This window comes from Mugil cephalus, chromosome 3, assembly GCF_022458985.1.
Source record: "Mugil cephalus isolate CIBA_MC_2020 chromosome 3, CIBA_Mcephalus_1.1, whole genome shotgun sequence".
NCBI lineage: Eukaryota > Metazoa > Chordata > Actinopteri > Mugiliformes > Mugilidae > Mugil > Mugil cephalus.
The window spans coordinates 25,874,611-25,896,217 of NC_061772.1; the positions used below are offsets into that span (position 1 = coordinate 25,874,611).

General features: G+C 41.4%; 2 protein-coding genes across 5 annotated transcripts; one reads left to right on the top strand and one right to left on the bottom strand.

Moving 5' to 3' along the window:
• Positions 1-576: 576 nt before the first annotated feature.
• Positions 577-8,989, bottom strand: dcun1d2b (DCN1, defective in cullin neddylation 1, domain containing 2b). Of its 3 annotated transcripts, none has more exons than XM_047580708.1 (7): positions 8,862-8,989; positions 6,252-6,468; positions 6,008-6,176; positions 5,796-5,926; positions 5,589-5,671; positions 5,319-5,415; positions 577-2,820 (listed from the first exon to the last, which is right to left on the bottom strand). In XM_047580708.1, the coding sequence occupies exons 2-7, from the start codon at positions 6,424-6,426 to the stop codon at positions 2,741-2,743; spliced, it is 735 nt and encodes a 244-aa protein (XP_047436664.1). In that variant the 5' UTR covers positions 6,427-6,468; positions 8,862-8,989; the 3' UTR covers positions 577-2,740. The 3 variants fall into 3 exon arrangements, with proteins under 3 accessions (XP_047436664.1, XP_047436662.1, XP_047436663.1); XM_047580706.1 differs by lacking the exon at positions 8,862-8,989 and adding an exon at positions 7,928-8,266; XM_047580707.1 differs by lacking the exon at positions 8,862-8,989 and adding an exon at positions 7,173-7,312.
• Positions 7,594-21,545, top strand: tmco3 (transmembrane and coiled-coil domains 3). 2 transcript variants are annotated; one of them, XM_047580705.1, is made up of 14 exons: positions 7,594-7,678; positions 11,143-11,458; positions 12,331-12,498; positions 12,955-13,134; positions 14,614-14,814; positions 14,896-15,024; positions 15,118-15,210; positions 16,052-16,238; positions 16,898-17,018; positions 18,420-18,615; positions 18,799-18,949; positions 19,043-19,122; positions 19,196-19,345; positions 20,327-21,545. In XM_047580705.1, the coding sequence occupies exons 2-14, from the start codon at positions 11,201-11,203 to the stop codon at positions 20,438-20,440; spliced, it is 2,028 nt and encodes a 675-aa protein (XP_047436661.1). In that variant the 5' UTR covers positions 7,594-7,678; positions 11,143-11,200; the 3' UTR covers positions 20,441-21,545. The 2 variants fall into 2 exon arrangements, with proteins under 2 accessions (XP_047436661.1, XP_047436660.1); XM_047580704.1 differs by lacking the exon at positions 7,594-7,678 and adding an exon at positions 8,993-9,136.
• Positions 21,546-21,607: the final 62 nt, after the last annotated feature.

The following is a 21,607-nucleotide window of genomic DNA, read 5'->3' on the forward strand; positions in this document are numbered from 1 at the left end:
GTGAGTCAAGTGAGGATGTATTTATATCAGCAGTGTTCCCACTATATATATATTTATAAATAACTTTCAATTTACTCAATTGTATATATATATAATATTTAGAAGAACTTTTTTTTTTTTAACGTAAAAATGACATGCAGTGATTGGTTATAGTTGGTTATGTTGATTTTAGGCCTGAAAACAGACAAAATTTCAAAAATTTTCAATATTGACCCAGAAAATGAATGAACCCAGGAGGATAAAATTCTCCAGTGTTTTTTTTTGTTGTTGTTTTTTTCAAATGAACCCAAAAGGTCACTGGTGAAAATAAATTACAAACCACAGTGGGCTACAGACACCACATTAAACTACGAAGCCTTTTAACTTCTTGAAGCTATTTAAGTTGTAGAAAATGTGTAGAATGATTTAATAAAATGTTGAAACTGTGCTGTGGTGTTAGCAGTGATGCCTCATAGTAAGAAGTATCTTGGGTTTGAATCCATCTGGGGCCTTTGTTTGTGGAGTTTGCATGTTGTCCCTGTTCCCACCCTTAAAAGACACGCTGGTTAGGTTGATAGAAGTGCATCTGCTACAACACAGTTTAAAAACCACATGCTTTATTGACAACATTTTTCAAGAAAATGATGGTATGGTATGTTTCTGTGACGAAACATATTATTTTGTAAATGCTAAGGTTTTCTTGCCGGCAAAAAATAATAAAAATAATAATAATAATAATAATAATAATACTGTTTTTAAGAGAAGAAGACCACACATTTGACAACGTACCAAAACGTACCATATTAGCAAACTGAACACTGAAAGGCGTTTTCTCGCTCCTGAACCTGAGGATGTCAGGTTTTTTTTTTTTTTTTTCCTCCTCACATTTCTCCGTCTGTGTGCGACGCTTTGACAGCGTCTGCAACAGTCAGAAACACTTAACCCAGCTAACACGTATGTAACCTAGTTACTATGATGACATCTTAAATCGGCTCCTTTCTCATTCAAATTCAGTCTGGGGCTGAATTCCTAATCAAAAGCTGATTTACCTCCTTTTTTTTTTGTGTCTACATTCACACACACCAACCACAGATTATGACTGATTTTTGGATGCATGAACATTATTGTGTTCTTCAACCCTAATGAGATCTCCTGCAAGTGGCTGATGCATCTTGTTTTCAACACACAGCAAAAACTCAAATGTCTGTTCAGAAACAGAACAGGAAGCTACGTGCTAGAAAGACTAGTACCTGAGCTCTACCTTCTGTCACCGCATGTAGCATAAAAAAAAATAACAATAATAATAATAAATTAAAATGAAATAAAAGAAAAAAAAAAAGCAGTGCAGCTCTGACCTCTATTGGTTAAAAAGACTCAAGTTTGTGATGTAGCGTTTTTAACTGAGGCGTGCAGTAACACACAGCCGCCGCTAGGTGGCAGCACACGCACTGTTCATTGCTTCCTCTCTACTCATCCACAAAAAAAAGCAACAGGTGTCTCCAAAAATTAAAAAATAAAAAGTGTAAACGAACAGTTAAAACACTCCATGGCTGTGATGTAGATGTTCATTAAAAAAAAAAATATATATATGTAAGTGAAACCTACTGTCATGTAAACTCAAAGGCTGTACACAGTGCTGCAAAGAAAACAAACATTAACAGAAAAAAAGTGTAGATCAGTGCAGTTTGTAGAGGTGACCAGTCATTATCACCTGGATAATAGAAAACAGTCCAGAAATGTTTCTCTTTGCGTCCGATTACGCGCTGCAAAGGGAAAAACAATGGCGATCTTAAATGCGTCTTAAGTACCAATATGATTATAAACCAATCCTCACCAAGTTTTTTTCTCACATAAACTATTATTTTTTTTTTCTTACTTCTGTAACAATACGACTCTGCTGGTGCCAAGCTCAGAAACATGCTGCTTACGTCCCAAATTCTCAGTCTGAATACAAAACGTGGATCTGGATGTTTTTTTTTTTCCCGCTGCCGGTCGGTAAAAGGCGAATCATAATATCCTAACTTATATTAATAAAACCTAATGAAAATATTTAGCATTGTGTCCTAAAAGAGGAGATATCTTTAACTCCCCCCACATCCTCCACCACCACCAATCGCACACACACGCACACAAACATACTATCACGCATTCCTCTGCTCTCTTTGTGATTGTCGGAGAGCATCACAAAATAATGTAGTTCGCTTTAGTTCCTCCTCCGCAGCGTCAGCACATGCAGATTGGTTTCATTCACGAGAGTCCTACTGCATCTATAACTTAATCCTCTGCATGTGCTAAAAAAGAAAGAAAGAAAGAAATAAAGAAACTGAGAGAAAGAAAAAGCCGACTCTCACTGCGCCAATGGTGCTCGTTGGTGAGTCCACAGTTCAAAGCTACAACCACTGGGAGTTTGAGTGATGAGCGAACGCATCACTTCCATATTGCAATCCCAAAGTCTGTCCAGGCCAGTAGACGGCAACAAAATCTTATTTATTTTTTTTACTTTCGGTTGATTCCCTTCCTGCTTTCCTCTCTCCGGACCAGCTCTCCATCCAGGTCGCGCCCCCTCTCTTTTCTCCGTCCGAGGCGTCTTATGCAGTTGGAAGAACAATCGTGAAGACAAGCTGCTCATACAGGCTCATTGGGGAAGTTGTCTCTTTTTTTTTTTTGGCTCATTTGTATCAAAAACCTCATTCAAAGAAAAGAAAAAAACTGGAAGAAACACAAACTCCTGTGTCCCGCAGCACAAAGCCCGGGACCGACATTATGTCACGCTGCGTTTACTTCCTGTCACGATTGGCCGAGCGAACTCCACAAAGTCGTCGATGAGGACAGGCCAGGCCCCTGAAGACAGACGAGAGACGAGAGACGAGACAGAGGGAAAAGAGAGGGCTTTATCAGTTACATCCAACAGGGTTCAGTCTTCTTACCTTGAGGCAGAGCTGGATTCTCGTGAGATCACAAGATCACACAACAATCTTATATTGTCGGGCTTGAAGCTACGGGACTGTGACTGAAACACAGCGGTGTGAACCAATGTGTGGTGCAACGAGTATTAGATTTTCTTCACGAAAGACGCCAAGAAACATGCATTTGACTGATGGTACGCACATGATGTCACAGCTAGCTGAAATCTCCATGGTTACGACCAATGAGAGACAAAACGTGACATTTGAACGTGGAGATTAGCAGCATTAGTTTGAATCATAGGCTTTAATAGCATCTATATTGTAAAATTAATTAAAAAAAGAAAAGGTGAAGAGCTGTTGTGGGATTGACTGAACCAACAGATTTGAAAAGCAGTCAGAGATATATTTTTATATATCTGCCAAAGAAAAGAATAGTAAATCGATGCATTATGAAGAAACAGCTGGAATCCAGACACTGAAACCTGGTGTTGTGGTTCACATTTAGTGTCAGGTTATATTAATTTATGCCGTATTTTCTAATGAAGTCATATCTTAAGTTACTTATCAAGTTACCTTCGTGGAGGGCTGTCAGTTAAGTTTATGGATGTTGTTGTTTTGCTGTAGTTATGGCCGACAGTAACTATGTCAGTTCCAACAATAAATGACAATAAAACAATAAAAGGAATATTTATGATCACTTCTCGTCAGTATTTTATCGCTAACCTTACTCCTCAGTAAAACTCTTAGCATCTTTTATTTAGCTACATTTATCATAACTTAAACTAACTGAAACTGAGGCTAATACACTTTTCCAAATCCACACTAACTCATATGGATCATTGCTGAGTCCAGTTGTCTTTAATTTGATCTGATAATCCACATTTTTCCAAGTATTTCTGTATTTACTAATGGATTTCACCATGTTTTTGCCACTCAGGGGGCGTGGCCCCCAGCGGCAGTGACGTCAGCGCATACCATCTATACTGAGACTGTGTTGCGTGTCCTCTTCAGCGCTCTCCTCCTGTGTCATAGGGTTTGTTTATATGATTGCTTGATGGTATTCCTACCTTGTCTGTGCAGTTTTCAAGAACCACTCCCCAGATGTTTTTGTCTAACAAAACCATCAGGTTCTACATATGATTTAACTCCCCAGCAAAGTTCACCTAGAAGTTAGAGCCTATGTTGTCTGAGAGGCCGACGATCTTTCTTGTGTTGATGTTAAATGCTGTGGACGGACTAAAGAAATCGGACGAGATTGAAAATATTTATATTTTTAAAAGTGAAGGGAGGCATGTTTCCTCAACGCTCATGGACGTTACACCCTTGTTTATAGGAAAATGTGATTCAGGGCGTATTCACACCAGGAAAGTCCGATAGTTCACTTGTTTTGATTTTAAAAAAATAAATAAATAAATAAATTGGATTCACGCTGCATTTTTGGACAACTGGGCCAACATTGTAAACAAATCCACGTGTGTCCCGTAGCTGCTCAGTCAGCTGATATATGCTCTCCTCTGACTATATATCGAGGAGGCAGCGCGTCATTCTGAAACGAATGAATGAATGAATAGATGAATGAATAAATGAATGAAACAACCAATGACCGACCGATCACAACATTTTTTGTAACTTTTTTGTTCCTGGTATACCAGTTAGCAATTTAATCACACATTTTAGTTTTTTTCTTGTTTTTGCAGACGACACTGTTGCTTATTTTTCCTTTGGACACCTGCGGCGAATGGATTATATCAAGTTCGTTTAACTTCACGACATTGGCGGCCTTGAAGTTAAACAAACTTAATATAATTTAAATATTAAACATTTAAGAGTGGGTTGAATGGAATGGAAATTTAAGTTTTTTCCTTAGATTTGGAGTTATTCTGAATGTACATGATGTAAAAAAGGACATTATTTCTGTTCATTAAATGCGGGATGCCCTACACGTGTCGGGTTTTTGTGTGTTGTATTGGTGGTTTCAAAGGCGGTGTCAGTTTTTCCATAAGATATTAATGACATTAAAAGGTACTGTTGTCCTGAAAAGTTCCCCCTTGTGTGTACGGTGATTTGTTACAAACAGAAGCCCCGTCTAATCCAAAAAGGCGCTCAGATGTTGCATTTGGTTCAGAAAAGGTTCGGATTACATTCACAGGACAAACAAAGCGGAGCAGGGTTCGTTACGGACTCCGGTGGGGACGAAACAAGTGAACTGAGTCCCAGCTGCAGAGGTGGTCTCGGTCCACTTGTTTGGTCCGCACCAGTCCGTTGATTTGTATTCAAACCTACCCAAAAGGTCCGACCGCACCAGAGAAAAGGTCCGTTACAAGCGGACTAAACGAGCCTGGTGTAAATACGACCTCAATGTTGCAGTTTGTGTGGGATGAGGTTAAAACCAACCCACTGGGAGCACAACTCGCGTCACCTTCATGAGCTCACCTTCCTCGTCGTAGTTTGACATGTCGTCTGCAATCATGTTGCCGAAGTCGAGAAGAAGGTTCCATGTGTCCTTGGGAATCGAGCGCTTGTGGTGCTCCTGAACGCAGCACAGAGGAAGAAAAGAACAGTCTTTAATAAACAGGAGCAACGTGAAATCTGTTGTAATTTGTAGATAGATGGATAGATCTCTCAAGAGATCACAGAAATCTATTCATGCACTCATGCAAATACACAAGAACGTACGGGGAGAAAAGGAAACTTCAGACTCACCAGCAGGAAACGGTTCCAGAGATCTAAGAACTTGAAGCGACCTGTGAGAACTAGGTTCCAGTAAGCCACAGCCATCTCTAGGTCTAGGAACAAGACCACATGACCATTTTCAGTATGGGATATTTAATTTTTTTTTTTTTGGATGATTTTGATTAGAAATCCAGTTTTTAAAACTTGCATTTTGGGATGACAATCTGTTCTGCGTACCTAAACCTTTCTGGCCTGGGTTCTTGGCAAAATTGAAGGTAAACTGGTAGAAGTCCTTGAACTTTCCCGTGTCTTTCAGCTCTTGCTCTAGTCTGGGAAGGATCGCCTTGAGTTTCTCGGGACTGTCGCAGCTAGAGAGAACACAAAAGTACGACGTTTTAAATCCTTGTAAGGCTCGACACCGACTGCCATGATAAATGTCGTGTTCTCACCCGAGCTCGGCCATGCCGTCCAGGAACTCTTTCCTGCTGAACTCGCACTGCGTGGCGGCTCTGAACTTCCACGCCACCACGAGGATGCTCATGCTCGCCGGGTCCAGGGTCAGGTCATCGCAGAACTGCTGGATCCCGTCTATACCGATCTTATTATCATCCTGGGGGTCTGCGGAGACGGATGAAGTTGAGTAAGCATGACAACAGTCAAACGAAAAGAGGACGACGCTCGCCCGACACTCGCCTTTGTATCTGTTGTAGAGCTGCTCCAGCTTCCTGCGGTCCACGGAGGTTTTCATGGATTCTTTGTAGTAGAGGTCTGGGTTCTGGAAGTAGTTGTCCGTGGCAACTTCTAGTTTCCAGTCATTCTGCGTCAGGCAGTACACGGCTGTCCTCTCCCCGGCCTGCGTGAAGGACATGAACTGCCGAACCTTGTCCTTCTGCGACGACTTCAACTTGTGCTGTGAAGCGGCAACGCACGCGTCAATTAAAACACACAAACTAATCAAAACAACAATAAGTAGGGCTGGGGAAAAAGATCGATATCGCAATGTATCGCGATACGATATCGATTTTGAATGTCTTAATATGATTTTAAAAGGAAAAGTCACGTTTTGGGTTGATCGTGAACGAGCATGGTGTTGGCGGCAGCAAAACTTCAAACGGCATCAAAATTTAAAGCTGATACTTGGATGCACTTTCAAATGGTAGAAGAAACCAATAAGCTGCTGGACAAAGAGTTTGCAGCTTGAAAACTGTGTTTTGACATTTAAAAAGAAAGAAACGTGCCACTTTTTGCAACGAATTAGTATTCTCATCTGATTTGCATACAACTTGTATTTTAAGCAGCATTTAAAACATATGCAAATATATAAATAATATCACAATAATATATGGTATCATAATACAATCTTATGGTGAAGTCTTTGCCAATACCCACAACTAATAACAAGACAGAGTTTGGACTCAGGTCCTTTTGAAAGACAGTAACACCACTAGTCTAGAGAAGTGAATCGCCATGTTTCTGTGACAGTCTGGTCAGGTGCCCACTTTTCCAGGTGTTGTTAACGCAGCTTTGAATAAATGTGACGCAAACGAGTGCATGTGGAGTTCAAGAGCGCACGTAAACAAAAGTTTTAGTCAAATATGTGATTTGCATTCAAACCTGGAGAGAGAGTTGCTGTAGCTACACGTTATGATCCAAGTTTTCGTTCTAGGGGCGATGAATGGTCGGGTGTGCATGTCATTAAAAAAAAAAAAAAAAGTAAAAGACGTGCAACAACCTCTGTGGGCAGCTCAAGTGCACAGCAAAGGATGCACCGCCACGAGGTCCCGTTACTTTTACAAAAAACACACAAAAACAAAATCGTCCTCTTATTTTAACGCACAGTAGACGAATTACCGAGGAGGCTGCAAAAAAAAAAAAATTGCACGTCCTTTGCACAACTGCAGACCTGACCCACCCGATGATCAAAAAGCAAATTCACCGTGACAGGCCAAGTGCTCGGCGACCCAGTTTTTCCTGGTCAGGGAGGGAAGGAGAAGGAAAGGAAGGAGGGGAAGGAGAAGGGAGGGAAGGGGAGGAGGGGGGCGTTTGATCCTGCAGGCTCTCCTGACCCAGGGCAGCAGCAGCAGCAGCAGCAGCACAGGCGAGCTACCAAAAAGGGAAAGGTACGTGGTGCAAGTGCGTGTCTCAAAATACCATCAACTGACCTTCCATTTCCCCTCATATTCCCGACACACACACACATACACACACATACACACACCACCCTGACAATGCGACACTTGGCCGAGGACACCCCGGCCCTGAATATCGCGGTGCCCCTTTAACCTTAATGACAACCGCTATCAAGTTGTTAACCCTGTTAAACGGCGTTAAACAACTCCCTCCGGTTCCTCAATTTTAATCGTACCTACCATTTTATCACCCGCTGTTTTGGCCAAGTTGATATTCAATTTATCCCAATGTGCGCATGCGCGACACGAACTGCGCTACTGTACGGCGAGGGGGCTCATGGGAAAGCGAGTTCAGTAGCACTGCACTGCAACAGGGCCTGCCGTTAGCTTTCTGTGTTAGCCGAGCCAAACACATGGCAAAACACTTACTTTATTGTTAAGTAACACACACCCCACTGTCATGTGTTCAAAGTTAAGTGTCTCAATATTTCTGATAAAATCCTAAAACGTAGTGTTACAACACCGTAAACACAGTTTAGAGTGAGAGCAGTCGATGAAAACTCGCTGTACTAGTTTAAAACGGGGTGTTGTTGTCGTTTACAACAAAAACACATCAGGTTAAACAACTATTTAAACATTTTTAAATCAAATTAACCCCAAAGAAGGCACAGCAAATAAAAAACAACATTATTAAAACACTTGACACTATCAAGCGGAAACTATCACGTCTAAAAAAAAACTACAACTCCCATATCAAATCTGATAAAGATGTTTCGGAAGTAATCTGGGCGATGGATCTTAAAAAAATATATATATTATTGTCCCGGTTATATCCAGTTGCAACGTTTGTTAAGTTTCAGCTTCGGGTTGTGTTTTGTTTTTTTTTTTAACTGGAGACAGTTTCCAGAACAGAGAAATAAATAAAGAAAGAGAGAGGAGTCGTAGCTGTCAACATTCATGACTTGGCTAATGTTAGCAGAGTTGTGCTAGTCTGGAGTGAGTGTTTACGGACTCAGCTGTGAGCCGGAGCAGCTCGGTGACAGCTCCCAGGAATTCAGAGACTAGTTCAGAGACTAGTTTCAGCTTTAGCAGACTAACGCAGACTGAACTTTACACGCAGTTTAAGCCAAGTTTTCAGTAGGGATAAAGCAGGCAGGCAGCACGTCGGGCTTACCTGGACTGAGGCAGCGTGTCCGGCCTCCTGTAGCCTGCTGATAGCTCCGCTGCAGGTCGAGAGTAAACATGAAGTTGGTCGCCAAGTGAAAAAACGGTGAACGCCTGCACCGACGCTGGCTCCAGCTATGTGGCAGGAGGAGGAGGGGTGTCTGTGGTGGTGTCGGTGCGGCACAACACCATGATTGTTCCCCTCTTCTTCTTCTCCTCCTCCTCCTCCTCTTCCTCCTTCTTCCTTCAGTCGTGGAGTCAAGAACCGGGACACTCATTTCTCAGGTAGTTGCTGTTTTCTTTTCCGTGAAAGGATTTAATAATAATAATGTACGTGTGTGTGTATGTATGTGTGTGTCCTAGCGATCACGTTTGTTTCCTGGTTCCTTCATGTAGGACTGGTGATGTAGTTATTGCATGTATAAGTCAAATATGTTCTCATCTGTTATAAAACAGCCTTTGTCTGTTTAGTAATTAGAGCGAGTCAGTGATCAGTGGTGGAAAATACTGCTAAATAATCACTGTTTTACTGTAATGCTTCCAATCTATTATATTTTGCAGAATCTGTGTGCATTTATTGCATTAAGCTTGCTACTAGCAGTACTAGCAGTTTTACCAGAGTAAAAGTTGTCAATGCAGGATTTTTACTTTTAAAATAACAAAAAAAATACATGTATTTAATTTGAGTATTGCCTATCTATCTATCTATCTATCTATCTATCTATCTATCTATCTATCTATCTATCTGAGGGGTTCATATACACTTACTTCTCCTGCACTAAATCATAGCTTCATGAAGTTTGTGATATTAAATATTAGTTTAAAACAACAACGAGAGCTGTTGATTCAACTGTGTTTTCAGTATTAGAGGCTGCGGTTTATAGTACTAGTGACCTGTGTTATTTACTTATTATTTTGACTACCCCATTTTAGTCAGTCAGGCTTTTTAACTTCTTTTTTAATTTCAAAATACACAGTGTGTCCATACAGTTTGATTACAAGCTCTCTGTTAAGCCAAACATAATAACAGATTTAGTGCAGTGTCCATTTTTCAAAGTTTAGGACTAAGTTTAGGACGTCTTTAAATGTCCCTGTGTTTGTGTTGTTGCGTAGAACAGTGGTGCTACTGGTTTTTTTAGTGACAGCAGCAGAGCGGCCGTGTCCGTGTCAGACGCAGGAGAAGTCTGAAAGGCAAACAACACTCGGCTTGACTCATCCTCACGACTGTGCGGATCAGCTTGGCCGCGAGCCGGTCGTCTGTATTCTTAGTTAAAAAGGTTCATTGTAATAGTGAACTGGGATCATGTTCCTGAGTTTTGTGTGAAGAGAAATGTCACAGCGGGAGCGTCTGCAGCAATCAGGGCTGGAATTTATACACCTGACATGCTCGGTGTAGTCACGGCCCTATTAGGACACATTAGAAACCCCTTCGAGTGTGACCGCACCCTCCCTAAAGATTAACCAGCCCGTTAAGATTGTAAGAAAACAATATGAAAGATATGAAAGAGATTGTGTGTATGACATGAAGTCTCGTGCAGTAGTTTCTGCCACATCCTGTGCTTTGAGTGGCAGCTTCTCTATCTTTATTATTTTTGTTCTGTCAGCAAATCTGAGAAGTCGACCAAAACTAACTATTTCTAATCCAGTCTCTCAGAACCAGTTGCTTTGCTTGTCTGAAGCAGAGGACGGAGCTCATTGATTAAAGTCAAGATGTAGATCTTAAAAAAATCAAGTCACAAATGCGCTGATCAGCCACAACATTAAAACCACTGACAGGAGAAGTAAATGACATTTAAACTAATTTAATGTTCTGCAGGGAAACTTGTGGACCTGACATTCATTCGTGTGGATGTTACTTAGACATGTGCCACCCACCTAGACCAGACCAGACCAGACACCCCCCCACCCTAGATTAATGACAGCAGCCATCCCCACCAGGATGCAGCCTGACACAGGCTCTATATACAGCACACGTGTGGTGCAATTACAGTAAAGCAAAAATGATGCTTTTAGGATATTGGTTAAACTCCCAAGGTGAACAAGTGCAAGGGAATTGTTTGTATGCAGTGGAGGAATTTTATGTTTAAAATGTACATGTTAATAATTAACAAAGTTATCCAGGTCTTGGTTGAGCCTAGACTGAGATACTCTTACTGTTTCTGGAAGCATTGGAGTAAATATTTGTTTGTGTTTCTCTGTCTGAGTTTATCTGGACCATGCTGTTCTGATTTAAAATTAAGTTTAAACATACATCCTAACCTAACGCTCTTTTCCTTTTTTACTACTTGCAGCTAATGAACTCTTCATCAAACCCCACACCCTGGTGAAGGCAGAGAAGCAGCAGTTTGGATGCAGGTTGTGTGTTGTCTGCTGTGCCTTGGCCTGGCGCAGGCGCTCGCCGTGCTGCACAGAGACCAGGTGGCCCAGCATGCCATCAAGCTGTATCGGACCAAGGGGGCCACACACGGCAACGGCTGGGTGGCTGGAAGCTGCAAGCGGCTGGTGGGTCTCCTGCGCCAGAAGAACGTGGTGGTCAAGAAGCTGGCGGCTGCTGCTAATGCCGTTAGAAGAGACAAAAGCCTCTCGGAGCCTGAGAAACACTTCCAGGTAAAAACCGGTGGAACAAAAGGGAACATTTAATGGGACTAGATACATCCTATTTGGTGCAACAACAATACATGTTTATATTTCATTGTAGTTCAGTTCTCACACACACACGAGAAGATGACCTGGTTAGATTAGCGCTGCGACACACAATGACTTTCATTATGTGTGAATGAGTCAGTCCAGGGAACATTTACAGCCCAATGTGACGATGTAAAGGGTATATAAATATAAATATAAAGATATAAAGATATAAAGTATCGTTTTAGTTAGTTATTTGACACTATAGAAACAGGATGTGACACGATGGAGACACCAGTTGCCATGTCAAGTGCTCCGTGAAGTGGCCCTAAAGGACTGTGACAGTTGTAAAAACTATTTTAAAATACGTACAGTGTATATAATCCAACATTTCCTTGTATCTGTGGAAGGTAGCGCAGAGCGTAGCATTAACTAAACGAAACCTGAGTGAGTCTATGGGCTGGATCAGTAACATAACAGAACAATAACCTATAAACTCCAAGTATTTGTTTTAGTGCAAAGACGTACATGATGAAAATGTTTACATACAATGAACTATCCATTAACAAAGTAATTCATGACAACAACCTGACATTTTTTAAGAAAAATAAGCGCAATTTCAGTCCGTTGCTGTTTCTTGTTGTAATTCCCATGGACAAATTAGAAATAGGTGCAGATTTTTATTGAAAAATTGCAACTAATGTCTTCTGGGTTATTTTCAAACTTTGCAAATTCCCTCCACGGGCCAGATTGGACCATATGTTTGACACCTTCTTGCACTACAAGTGGATTATGTTTCTTAAAGTAGTGTCTCTTGTTACCTGACTGAGTGTCGTCTGTCTGTTTGCATTAAGGTTCACACTCTGGAGGTTTTCCAAAAGGAGCTGAACGAGAGCGAGCACCTGGTGTTCCAGGCGCTGCACAGCCTGCAGAGGGCGCTACAGGGAGACTACAGGGACGTGGTAAACATGAAGGAGAGCAGCAGGCAGAGGCTGGAGGCCCTCAGAGAGGCAGCCATCAAGGTGAGTGGTGTGTTTAACCGGTCTGGGTGAACTCTGGGTGGTGTTTCCGATTTAAATATCGTGCAGTATGTAGAGTTCTCTGTGGAGATCTACAGTTTTCTATGTTTTAGAAGTAGCTATGAAATAAAAGAAACTATTCTATACTATTCATAGCAGACTAATCTTAACACTTGTGTACATGATGCACACATAATAAAACATAAAAATAAAAAATAAAAATGTGGATTCCTTCATTTTTTTCAGTTTGCATAAAATGCAAGACTCGTATCACTTCTCTAATTACAAACTAATTAAAATATGAGCAAAATCTGTACATTTTTAGATATTTGCCCTCTTATATCCATTAAATTAAGCGTAAAACATGTTATATATCAGGCTGCATGTACTATGAGTGTTTTTACTGCACGCTGCCTCATGCTTCTTAATAACACGTTGGGTTCTGTTGTCCCACTTCAGGAAGAACAGGAATACGTGGAGCTGGTGGCCGCTGAGAAACACCAGCAGGAAGCAGCGAAGAGCGCTCTGGCCCAGAACAAGACCCTGTCCATGCTGGACGAGATCCTGGAGGACGTGAGGAAGGCGGCCGACCGACTGGAGGAGGAGATCGAGGAGCACGCGTTCGACAACAACAAACAGGTCGGCGCTTTTCACAGAGACACTGCGGTGTGATACGCGTCGATGGAATCGCTCTCAGATTAAATTTTTATCTAGCAGTAATATTTATTGAGAGTGTAAAAGTGTCTCAGCGAGGCATTTTATATCTTCAGTTCTACGTCCTCGTCTGTAACTTTCCACAAAGTAAGTAAAGAGCTCATTGGCCACTGCCCTCACGTGCTCTCTAGCTAGCGAATCGCTGCTAAGACGGCGGAGTAATTAAAAAACTGGCTGCCTTTGTGGAGTAAAACATGCACGGTGTATTTTTGACAACGTGAAATGAGCATCCTTCCTGTGTGTGTTGTTGTGCGTCTGACTCTACACACACCTCTTATAAGTCTATCAATAAGCCCACTAGTTAACTGCACACAACGTGCTGAGGGGAAACGTTTGTCAGGCTTCTGTTTCTTTCTGTACATTTCTTTTGTCATGGAAAAGTGCATCAGAGAGATCGGAAGTCGCAGGGTTTTTTCTGTGTTTCTAGAGGCAGTGAGGCATAGGCCATGTTATTTCTCTAAATCTATGCAATGTTCATGCATATTCACATATTTTGGACTATTACAGAGTAAAGATAAAAACAACAATAATTTGGGGGATTTGAATTGTGATGGTCTCAACCTCTCGTTAAAGTCAGTACTTGTTAACAACATTTGTGTATATATACACACAAATTAAATATAATATGCATCAATATACACTCACCAGCCACTTTATTAGGTACACCTTGCTAGTAAAAGGTTGAAGCCTCCTTTTTCCTTCAGAGCTGCCTTAATTCTTCATGGCAAACTCTCGACAAGGTGTTGGAAATATTCCTCAGAGATTTTGGTCCATATTGACATGATGGCATCACACAGTTTCTGCAGGTTTGTCGGCTGAACATGTATGACGTCAATCTCCTGTTCCACCACATCACAAAGGTGAAATATTGGATTGAGGCCATTCGAGTACAGTGAATTCATTGTCATGTTCAAGAAACCATGTTTGAGATGATATGAGCTTTGTGACATGGTGCATTATCCTGCTGGAAGCTACACTGTGGTCATAAAGGGATGGACATGGTCAGCAACAATGCTGAGGTTGTACCTAATAAAGTGGCCAGTGAGTGAATAATTTAATATTTTTTAGGAATTTTAAAGGGCAGATTATAATCGGCACATCCGAGCAAATTTGTGGTTGCACAGTGTAATTGTTGAAATGACACAATTTGAAATGTGGATACGTTGTGATTTCATCGTACATTATTTATGAATATGAGTTGCTACAGTTCAACCAGTTTTATTGTAAGGTACGTTTCTGTACGGTCTTATAAATTCGTGCTCCATGTCCCGACTTTTATCTTTGAGCGCCTTCCTGAGTGGGACCCAGGAGAACTTTAATGTCTGTATCTACTGACACAACTCCTGTGTGAAGCTCAGACGGACGGATAAATATTCTGAATGTCCACTCCCATCGTTTGTGTAGATGAAAGGAGTGAACGTGGAAGCAGTGCTGAGGGTGGAGGAAGACGAGGAGAATGGAGGGAAGAGGAAGAACAAATCCAGCAAGAAAGAGGTGGAGGACAACTTTGGACTGAGCATGCTCATCGACTCGCAGAACAACCAGTATGTTCTGACCAAACCACGGGACTCCACGATGCCCAGAGCCGACCATCACTTCATCAAGGTCCGTTATCAGCTCAGCGTTTTATCCTTTTGATTTTCACACAGTGGAAGCATTAGTTTTTTTTTTTTATGTTTTATTCAGGACCTGGTGTCTGTGGTGATGTTGTCTCTGCCCTGTGGCTGGCTCTGCACTCTGGTGGGTCTTCCTCCCATGTTTGGATACATCATCTGTGGGGTCCTGCTCGGCCCGTCTGGCCTCAACAGCATCAAGGTGTGTGTTTGTGTGTGTGTTTGTGTGCGATTTCCAGTGTCAGCAGATGAGACTTAAACACTGACTTAATGTCTTAATGTGTGCGTCTTATAGTCCATGGTTCAGGTGGAGACTCTGGGGGAGTTGGGGGTTTTCTTCACTCTGTTTGTGGTGGGACTGGAGTTCTCACCTGAGAGGCTTCGAAAGGTAAATCATCACATTTTAATTTTTAATGCCTTTCTGTATGGGCAACACTCCTAAAATTAATTAATTAATTAATTAAAGCTAGAGTCATAGCAGTATTTAGGCTCCCTGCACTTTTTGATATTAGTAGTTAATAAGTAGTTATTTAAGTTTCATGTTAAAAAAGCAAAAACAAAAAATGCTAAAGAAGTCATTTTACCTTTTCTAAAAAGAACATAACAAGAAAACAGACGTTAAGTGATTTATTTATTTACCAGACGTTTTTATTGTCGGAGGCTACTTTCTGACTTTTATTTTTTAACCACCTTATTAGAAAGAACATTAGATTAAATTTATTTTTGTTTTAGAATAAAGAAGAAGAAAATAAATATTTCCTTTTTATTGTTTCCTAATTGGATTTAAGGATAAAAAAAAAAAACAAATAATCTTTATTTTGTTCCAGTTTTTGTTTCTGATTTTAAAAGCAAACTTGTTATAGAACCATTTGGTTGCTCATAGGGTTTAAATATCATTAATTTCCAGAGGGAAATGAGGAGAAATTACCTCAGATGGGTGTGTGCATTTTTATTTTTTATTTTATTTATTTATTTATTTTTGGTCAAAACCAAATGCACTAAATGCAAAACCAAAAAAGGAGGTAAATAAACCTTTCTTTTGTTCTGTCGTCTAAAAATACAAAGATAATATTTAACTTTATTTCTTTTTATGCAATTTACAAGTGATTTTTCTAAAAGCAAACTACGAAAAAAGAAGTAAAGGGACCCTGATCATGCTTTTATATTCAGACTTTTTTGGAAAGAGGTTTTTCAGAAATCGTGTTGTTGGTGTGTGTCTGTTTGTGTAGGTGTGGAAGACGTCCGTCCAGGGCTCCTGCTACCTGAGTCTACTGATGGTGGCGGCCGGTTTGTTGTGGGGTCAAGTCCTGCGTATCCGACCCACCCAGACTGTCTTCATATCCACCTGTCTGTCCCTGTCCAGCACTCCACTGGTGTCTCGCTTCCTAGCAGGAGGAAGCAGGGGGGACAAGGAAGGTATGTGGGTGTGATTCAATGTAACAATGTTGAAATGTGTTGTGTTTCTATTATTTTGAATCATACATATGAATTAAATTATTATCACCTTTCTGAAGGAGTTTTAACACAAACCAAACATTTGAACAGATTTAATTCAGCACTTTCAACTAGAATATATTAGAATGTATTTGGTTTTCACTACTGTACCTAATGTTTTGGCATTATACTGTTCAAAGCTCCTCCTTCCACTCATCTTCTTCTTCCTCTCTTCTTCCATCTCATCTTTCTCGTTACTTCCGTTTTCCCTTCTTCTCCTCTTCCTCCTCCTTCACCCTCTTCCCCATTCTTCTTCTTTTCTCATTTATGTTTCCTCCTTCCTTACTTTTCTTCCTTCTTCTCCTCCTTCCTCATCTACTTCTCCCTTTTCATGTCCTCTTTTATCTCTTCCTCCTTCTCCTCTTCCATCTTCTCATCCTTCTTCTTGCTTCTCCTCTTCTTCCCTTTTCTTGTCCTGTTCCTCATCCCCTTTCTTCTTCTTCTTCTTCTTCTTCTTCCCTTGCTCCTTTGCTAACTCGTCCCCCTGTATATACTAGTTTGTCCCGTGGGCTGTGTTGACAGTTTGGTTGTAGGGGACGTTCAGCTCACCTGTTCTTTCCGTTGACATGGTAACGTGGCAGGTGACCTCCTGGACTACAGCAGCGTCCTCCTCGGGATGTTAGTGATGCAGGACGTGCAGCTCGGCCTCTTCATCGCTGTCATGCCGACTCTGATCCAGGCACAGAGCGGAGACCTGGACAGGTCCGTTTAAGTCTTTTTCTTGTAATGGTGCGCTCCATTTGTACTCAGAAGTCGGAATTTCAGAGTTCAGAGTTGGAATTTTCAACTGGAATGCCCCTCGAAGTCGGATTTTCTACTCAGAAAGTCATGGGCTGTGTCTGAAATCGCCCCCTAACCCCTATATAGTGCACTATATAGGGGTTAGGGGGCGCCATTTTGTAGTGGCGTCCGAAACCTAACTAAAAATTTCCCATAAAGCATTGCAAAAACTAGTGACCAACGGGTGGTGGATATCCCATCATGCAGTGCGTCTGTAACGGCGCCGCCGTTAATGGCCGTTAGTGACTGTTAAGTGAGACACATTTTAAAATTTCGTCGCGAAAATATGAAACATAACTTTATTTTTTATTTCATGAACATCGCACAACATTATCACGTTTTAGTATTGTGTAAATCATAATGTTATAACCAGGTTAGCCGCAGCAGTCTGATACGAAATGATGTGACCGTGGATATGGCTGTGACGGCAGCGATGTCATTAACCGCGCGTCAAACGATGATACGTGTAAAGTCCGAAAGCTGCTGGGATTGAGCTCATTATATAATGAAACCCCGCATAGGAAGTAGAGGTTAAGGAGTGGGCGAACGATTTCGGACACAGGCTATACAGTCAATGGAAACAGGTAGGATGGGTAGAATCCTCACTAATTACCCCCGAGTTGAGTTACCAAGATGGCCGCCCCGTCGGTAAACAGTAAGTAGAAGGTCCTGAAACGTTCCGTTTATTAGCGCGTCTGATTAAATCAGTCGTACAGACAGTATTTTAACACATACATATGTAGAAAGTATGTTACTGTGTAATTTAACTTTTTCATGTGCTATATGGGAACTAACTTACAAGTCCATGTCGCGCTAACAGTGGCTAAAACCATAGCTTGGTAAAACCACAACAGTGCGAAACACCATCGTGGCAAACTGCGATTAATAGTGTGTTTTTCTTTCTACAATTAAAAGCTATTGAATATATTTTTTATATATAAATTTCTGCCTCTGTGGTTTTGTAGATTTCATCACTGTAAATAATTCTAGTAAAAAACTCATGACTTAAAGTTATGTTTCACTTAAAATTTGTTGACTAGGCTTACATTTAGTTTAACATTATAGCAATAATATTAGTTAATATCAAGAAATTAAAGAACTTATAACTGATTTATTACAAATTTCACTCTGCACTCAAAAAAAAGTAAATATTAAACACACCAAGTTTCCACCAAATTATATTCGGACAAGGTAAGCGCTTTTTATGGACACGGCTACCTTGTTTTCCAACTACTGTAACTTGAACTGCCTTTCGAGGTAAATGTAACGCACCGTAAGTGTACACTAATCACGAAGCATCATAATCACCTCCTCCTCCTCCAGCTTTCTGTTTGGGAGCCTCCATGTCCTGAGTCTCCTGGTCCAGGTCCTGGTGTCTCTGGCCGTCGTGCTGCTGCTCTGCTCGCTGCTCAGATCCTTCCTCATCGGCCCTTATTACAAGAAGCTGCACACGGAGAGCAAAGGCAACAAGGAGATCCTGGTCCTGGGGACGGCTGCTTTTGTCTTCTTCATGCTGACGGTATTCTCTTTGTTTTTAATCTCTGCTGGGGGAGTTTCATTGCAGCCAGTGACGCCAACAGACTGAATAAACTGATGAGGAAAGCTGGCGCTGTTATTGGCTGCAGACAGGAAACTTTTGAAGTGGTGGTGGAGCGGAGGACACTAAACATACTGTAATATATCTATCTGTTGGATGCTGTAGGTAACAGAGTTTCTGGATGTGTCCATGGAGCTGGGCTGTTTCCTCGCTGGAGCTTTGTTGTCCTCGCAGGGTCACATGGTCACGGCGGAGGTCATGGGATGCATCGAGCCAATCAGAGATTTCCTCGCCATCATCTTCTTTGCATCCATCGGTCAGGCTCAGGATCATCTCTGACAGATCTGTCTATGACGGTGTTTTCATGCTCTTTACTTGACTTCTCTTGTGTGTCTGTGCGATGCTGCAGGCCTCCACGTGTTCCCGACGTTTGTGCTCTACGAACTCACCATCCTGATGGTGCTGACACTCACACTCGTCATTATGAAGGTATTTTTTATTTTATTCCTGCTCTTCTGCATTTCCTGTTTCCCTCTTCACCTGACTTCTCGCTACCTTCCAGTTCGTTATGGCCGTGCTGGTGCTGTCGGCCATCTTGCCTCCGGGCTCTCGACACATTCGGTGGGTCGTCTCGGCCGGTCTGGCTCAGGTCAGCGAGTTCTCCTTCGTCCTGAGCAGCCGTGCACGCCGAGCCGGCATCATCTCCAGAGAGGTCAGTGGTGATTTAAGCATCCACTACGGCAGTGGTCTCCAACTTTTTTTTGCACTATGGACCAGTCACCGTGTATATAGCAAATCTACTCTACTCTATTGCTCCAAAGGGTTGTCTTTTGGTGCAGGGGCTTTATCTCTATGTTCTTCCTTAGAAAGACTGTAGCCAAATATAACACAGAGTGGGTTTGGACCAAATGAATAGTCCAAGTAGAACTCTTGGTATTTTCTTTTAACCCTTAAACATTCTGCTGTGTCATATGTGACATAGCAGTAGCTTTTTGAACCAATCAGAGCTCTGAACACAAGTAGAGTAAATGATAAATGCTGCATGCAATATGTCTTTTTCTTCTGATCCCATCGATAAAAGTCATTGTAGGATTCAACCAACACATGTTTTCAAAACAAAAACATTCACAGACGGACCAGACAACTTCCTATTTTTTAACTGTGACTTTACTCCAGAACAAAACCACTTAGTGATTCTGACTTTTGTGACTCTTTGAGAAGAGATCAGGATCATGTATGAGCTCCAAAATGTACATGAACAGCATTTAATTTACTTTTGCTCTGTCCTGAATAGGCACTTTTTCAAAAAGTCTAGAATAATAAGAGGTTAAAATGCAGCTTTTTCTTTTTGTTGACACTCTCGGTGTCTCCTTCTGTCTCATCAAAAGTTCTGCCGAGAGCTTTTTGCTCATTTTGCCCGGGGTTCAGTTGACGGTGTTTTTGTGTGTGTCTGTGTCAGGCTGCTTCCATCAAGGGGTGTCATTGCTCTGGGGTGGGGGGGTCTGGTCTGGTCTAGGTGGGTGTTACATGTCTAAGTAACATCCTCATGTATGAATGCCAGGTCCAAAAGTTTCCCAGCAGAACATCGTATTATCACAAGATGGTTTAAATGGTATTCACTTCTCCAGTCAGCGGTCATTATGTTGTGGCTGATCGGTGTATTTCTTTGTTCTGCCCCTCTGTCCCCTCCCAGGTTTACCTGCTGGTCCTCAGTGTCACCACTCTCAGTTTACTGCTGGCTCCTCTGCTGTGGAGAGTTTCCACACACAAGTGGGTCCCGCGCGCCGAAAGGAAAACAATCACGTGACCACACCGAGCACAGGGCCTTAAAGGCTCCCGTGTTAGTTATCACGAGTCTCACTTCATTCCTACTCGACCAAACGTTCCTTTTCTCCTCCGTCTTTATTTAAGGAGACTCGTTATGCTGCTACAGAGGAGAAAATGGAAAAAACGCCTCCTTCGGACTGTTAATAAATAAAGTTTTACATGAAGGCACTTCATACTCTGTTAGACATCACACACACTAACAATCACTGACCTCTTTCATGGGTTGATGGGAAGCACATCTGCTTCACAGGTAAGAAGAAAAGCACAAAGGAGAAGAGAAGCAGAAAAGAGAAGCAGAGATATTTGTTCTTCTGTTCTTTTCAGCCACTTGAAGTCTGAGAAGTATGAGTTTGTAGAAATCACACGGACCAAATCAGTCCGTTCAACTCTGTGTATTGTTTCTGTTTTTTTTTTATCTACATTCTTCCTAAAAATGACATTATTATTATTCTGTATAACTGTTATCTCGTTTCAGATTCTGCTTCTGATTGAAGTGAAAACCTGCATTTAACCGACTGTACTTGTAGTTTGTTCTGATCATCGTAGTACTGTGAATTTGGGTGTGGTGACTCCTGGTGTTACAGAGAAACTTAAGAATCTCTGTTTTGTCAAATTTTAGAAAAAGAAAAAAGAAAACGCTACACTATACTGCACTGTAACCTGACGCTAATAAAACATGATACTAGGGAGCAGAGATCCAACTGATTTAAGGAAGAACTGCACTAGTTGCACCACTGAATGTCAAACTAATGTGCCTGCAAAACACGTCCCTGCACTAAATCCAAGACACGGAGTGGAATTTTCTCTCTATAAACGTCCTTGTCTTATAATTTTACAACGTGCAATGTTAATGTGTGTCTCACAGCCGATTTATACTGAATGATTTAATATTTTTTTGCTTTAATTTTCCTGCAGTGTGTCAACAACGAGGCTGTTTTGAGTTTTACATGTCTGTGCCGATGACCAATCTCTGTCTCCGCAAGGGACAAAAGAAACGGCTGTTCTCATCCAGATGTTCATGTTTTTTTTTTTTGTTTTTTTTTTAAATCGTCACCTTGGTTTGTTTTATTTATTAAAAATAAGTTGACAAAGACGTATTTACTCTGAAATGCATGAGTGCTTTCTTTCTCTGGGGGGGGAAATGAAT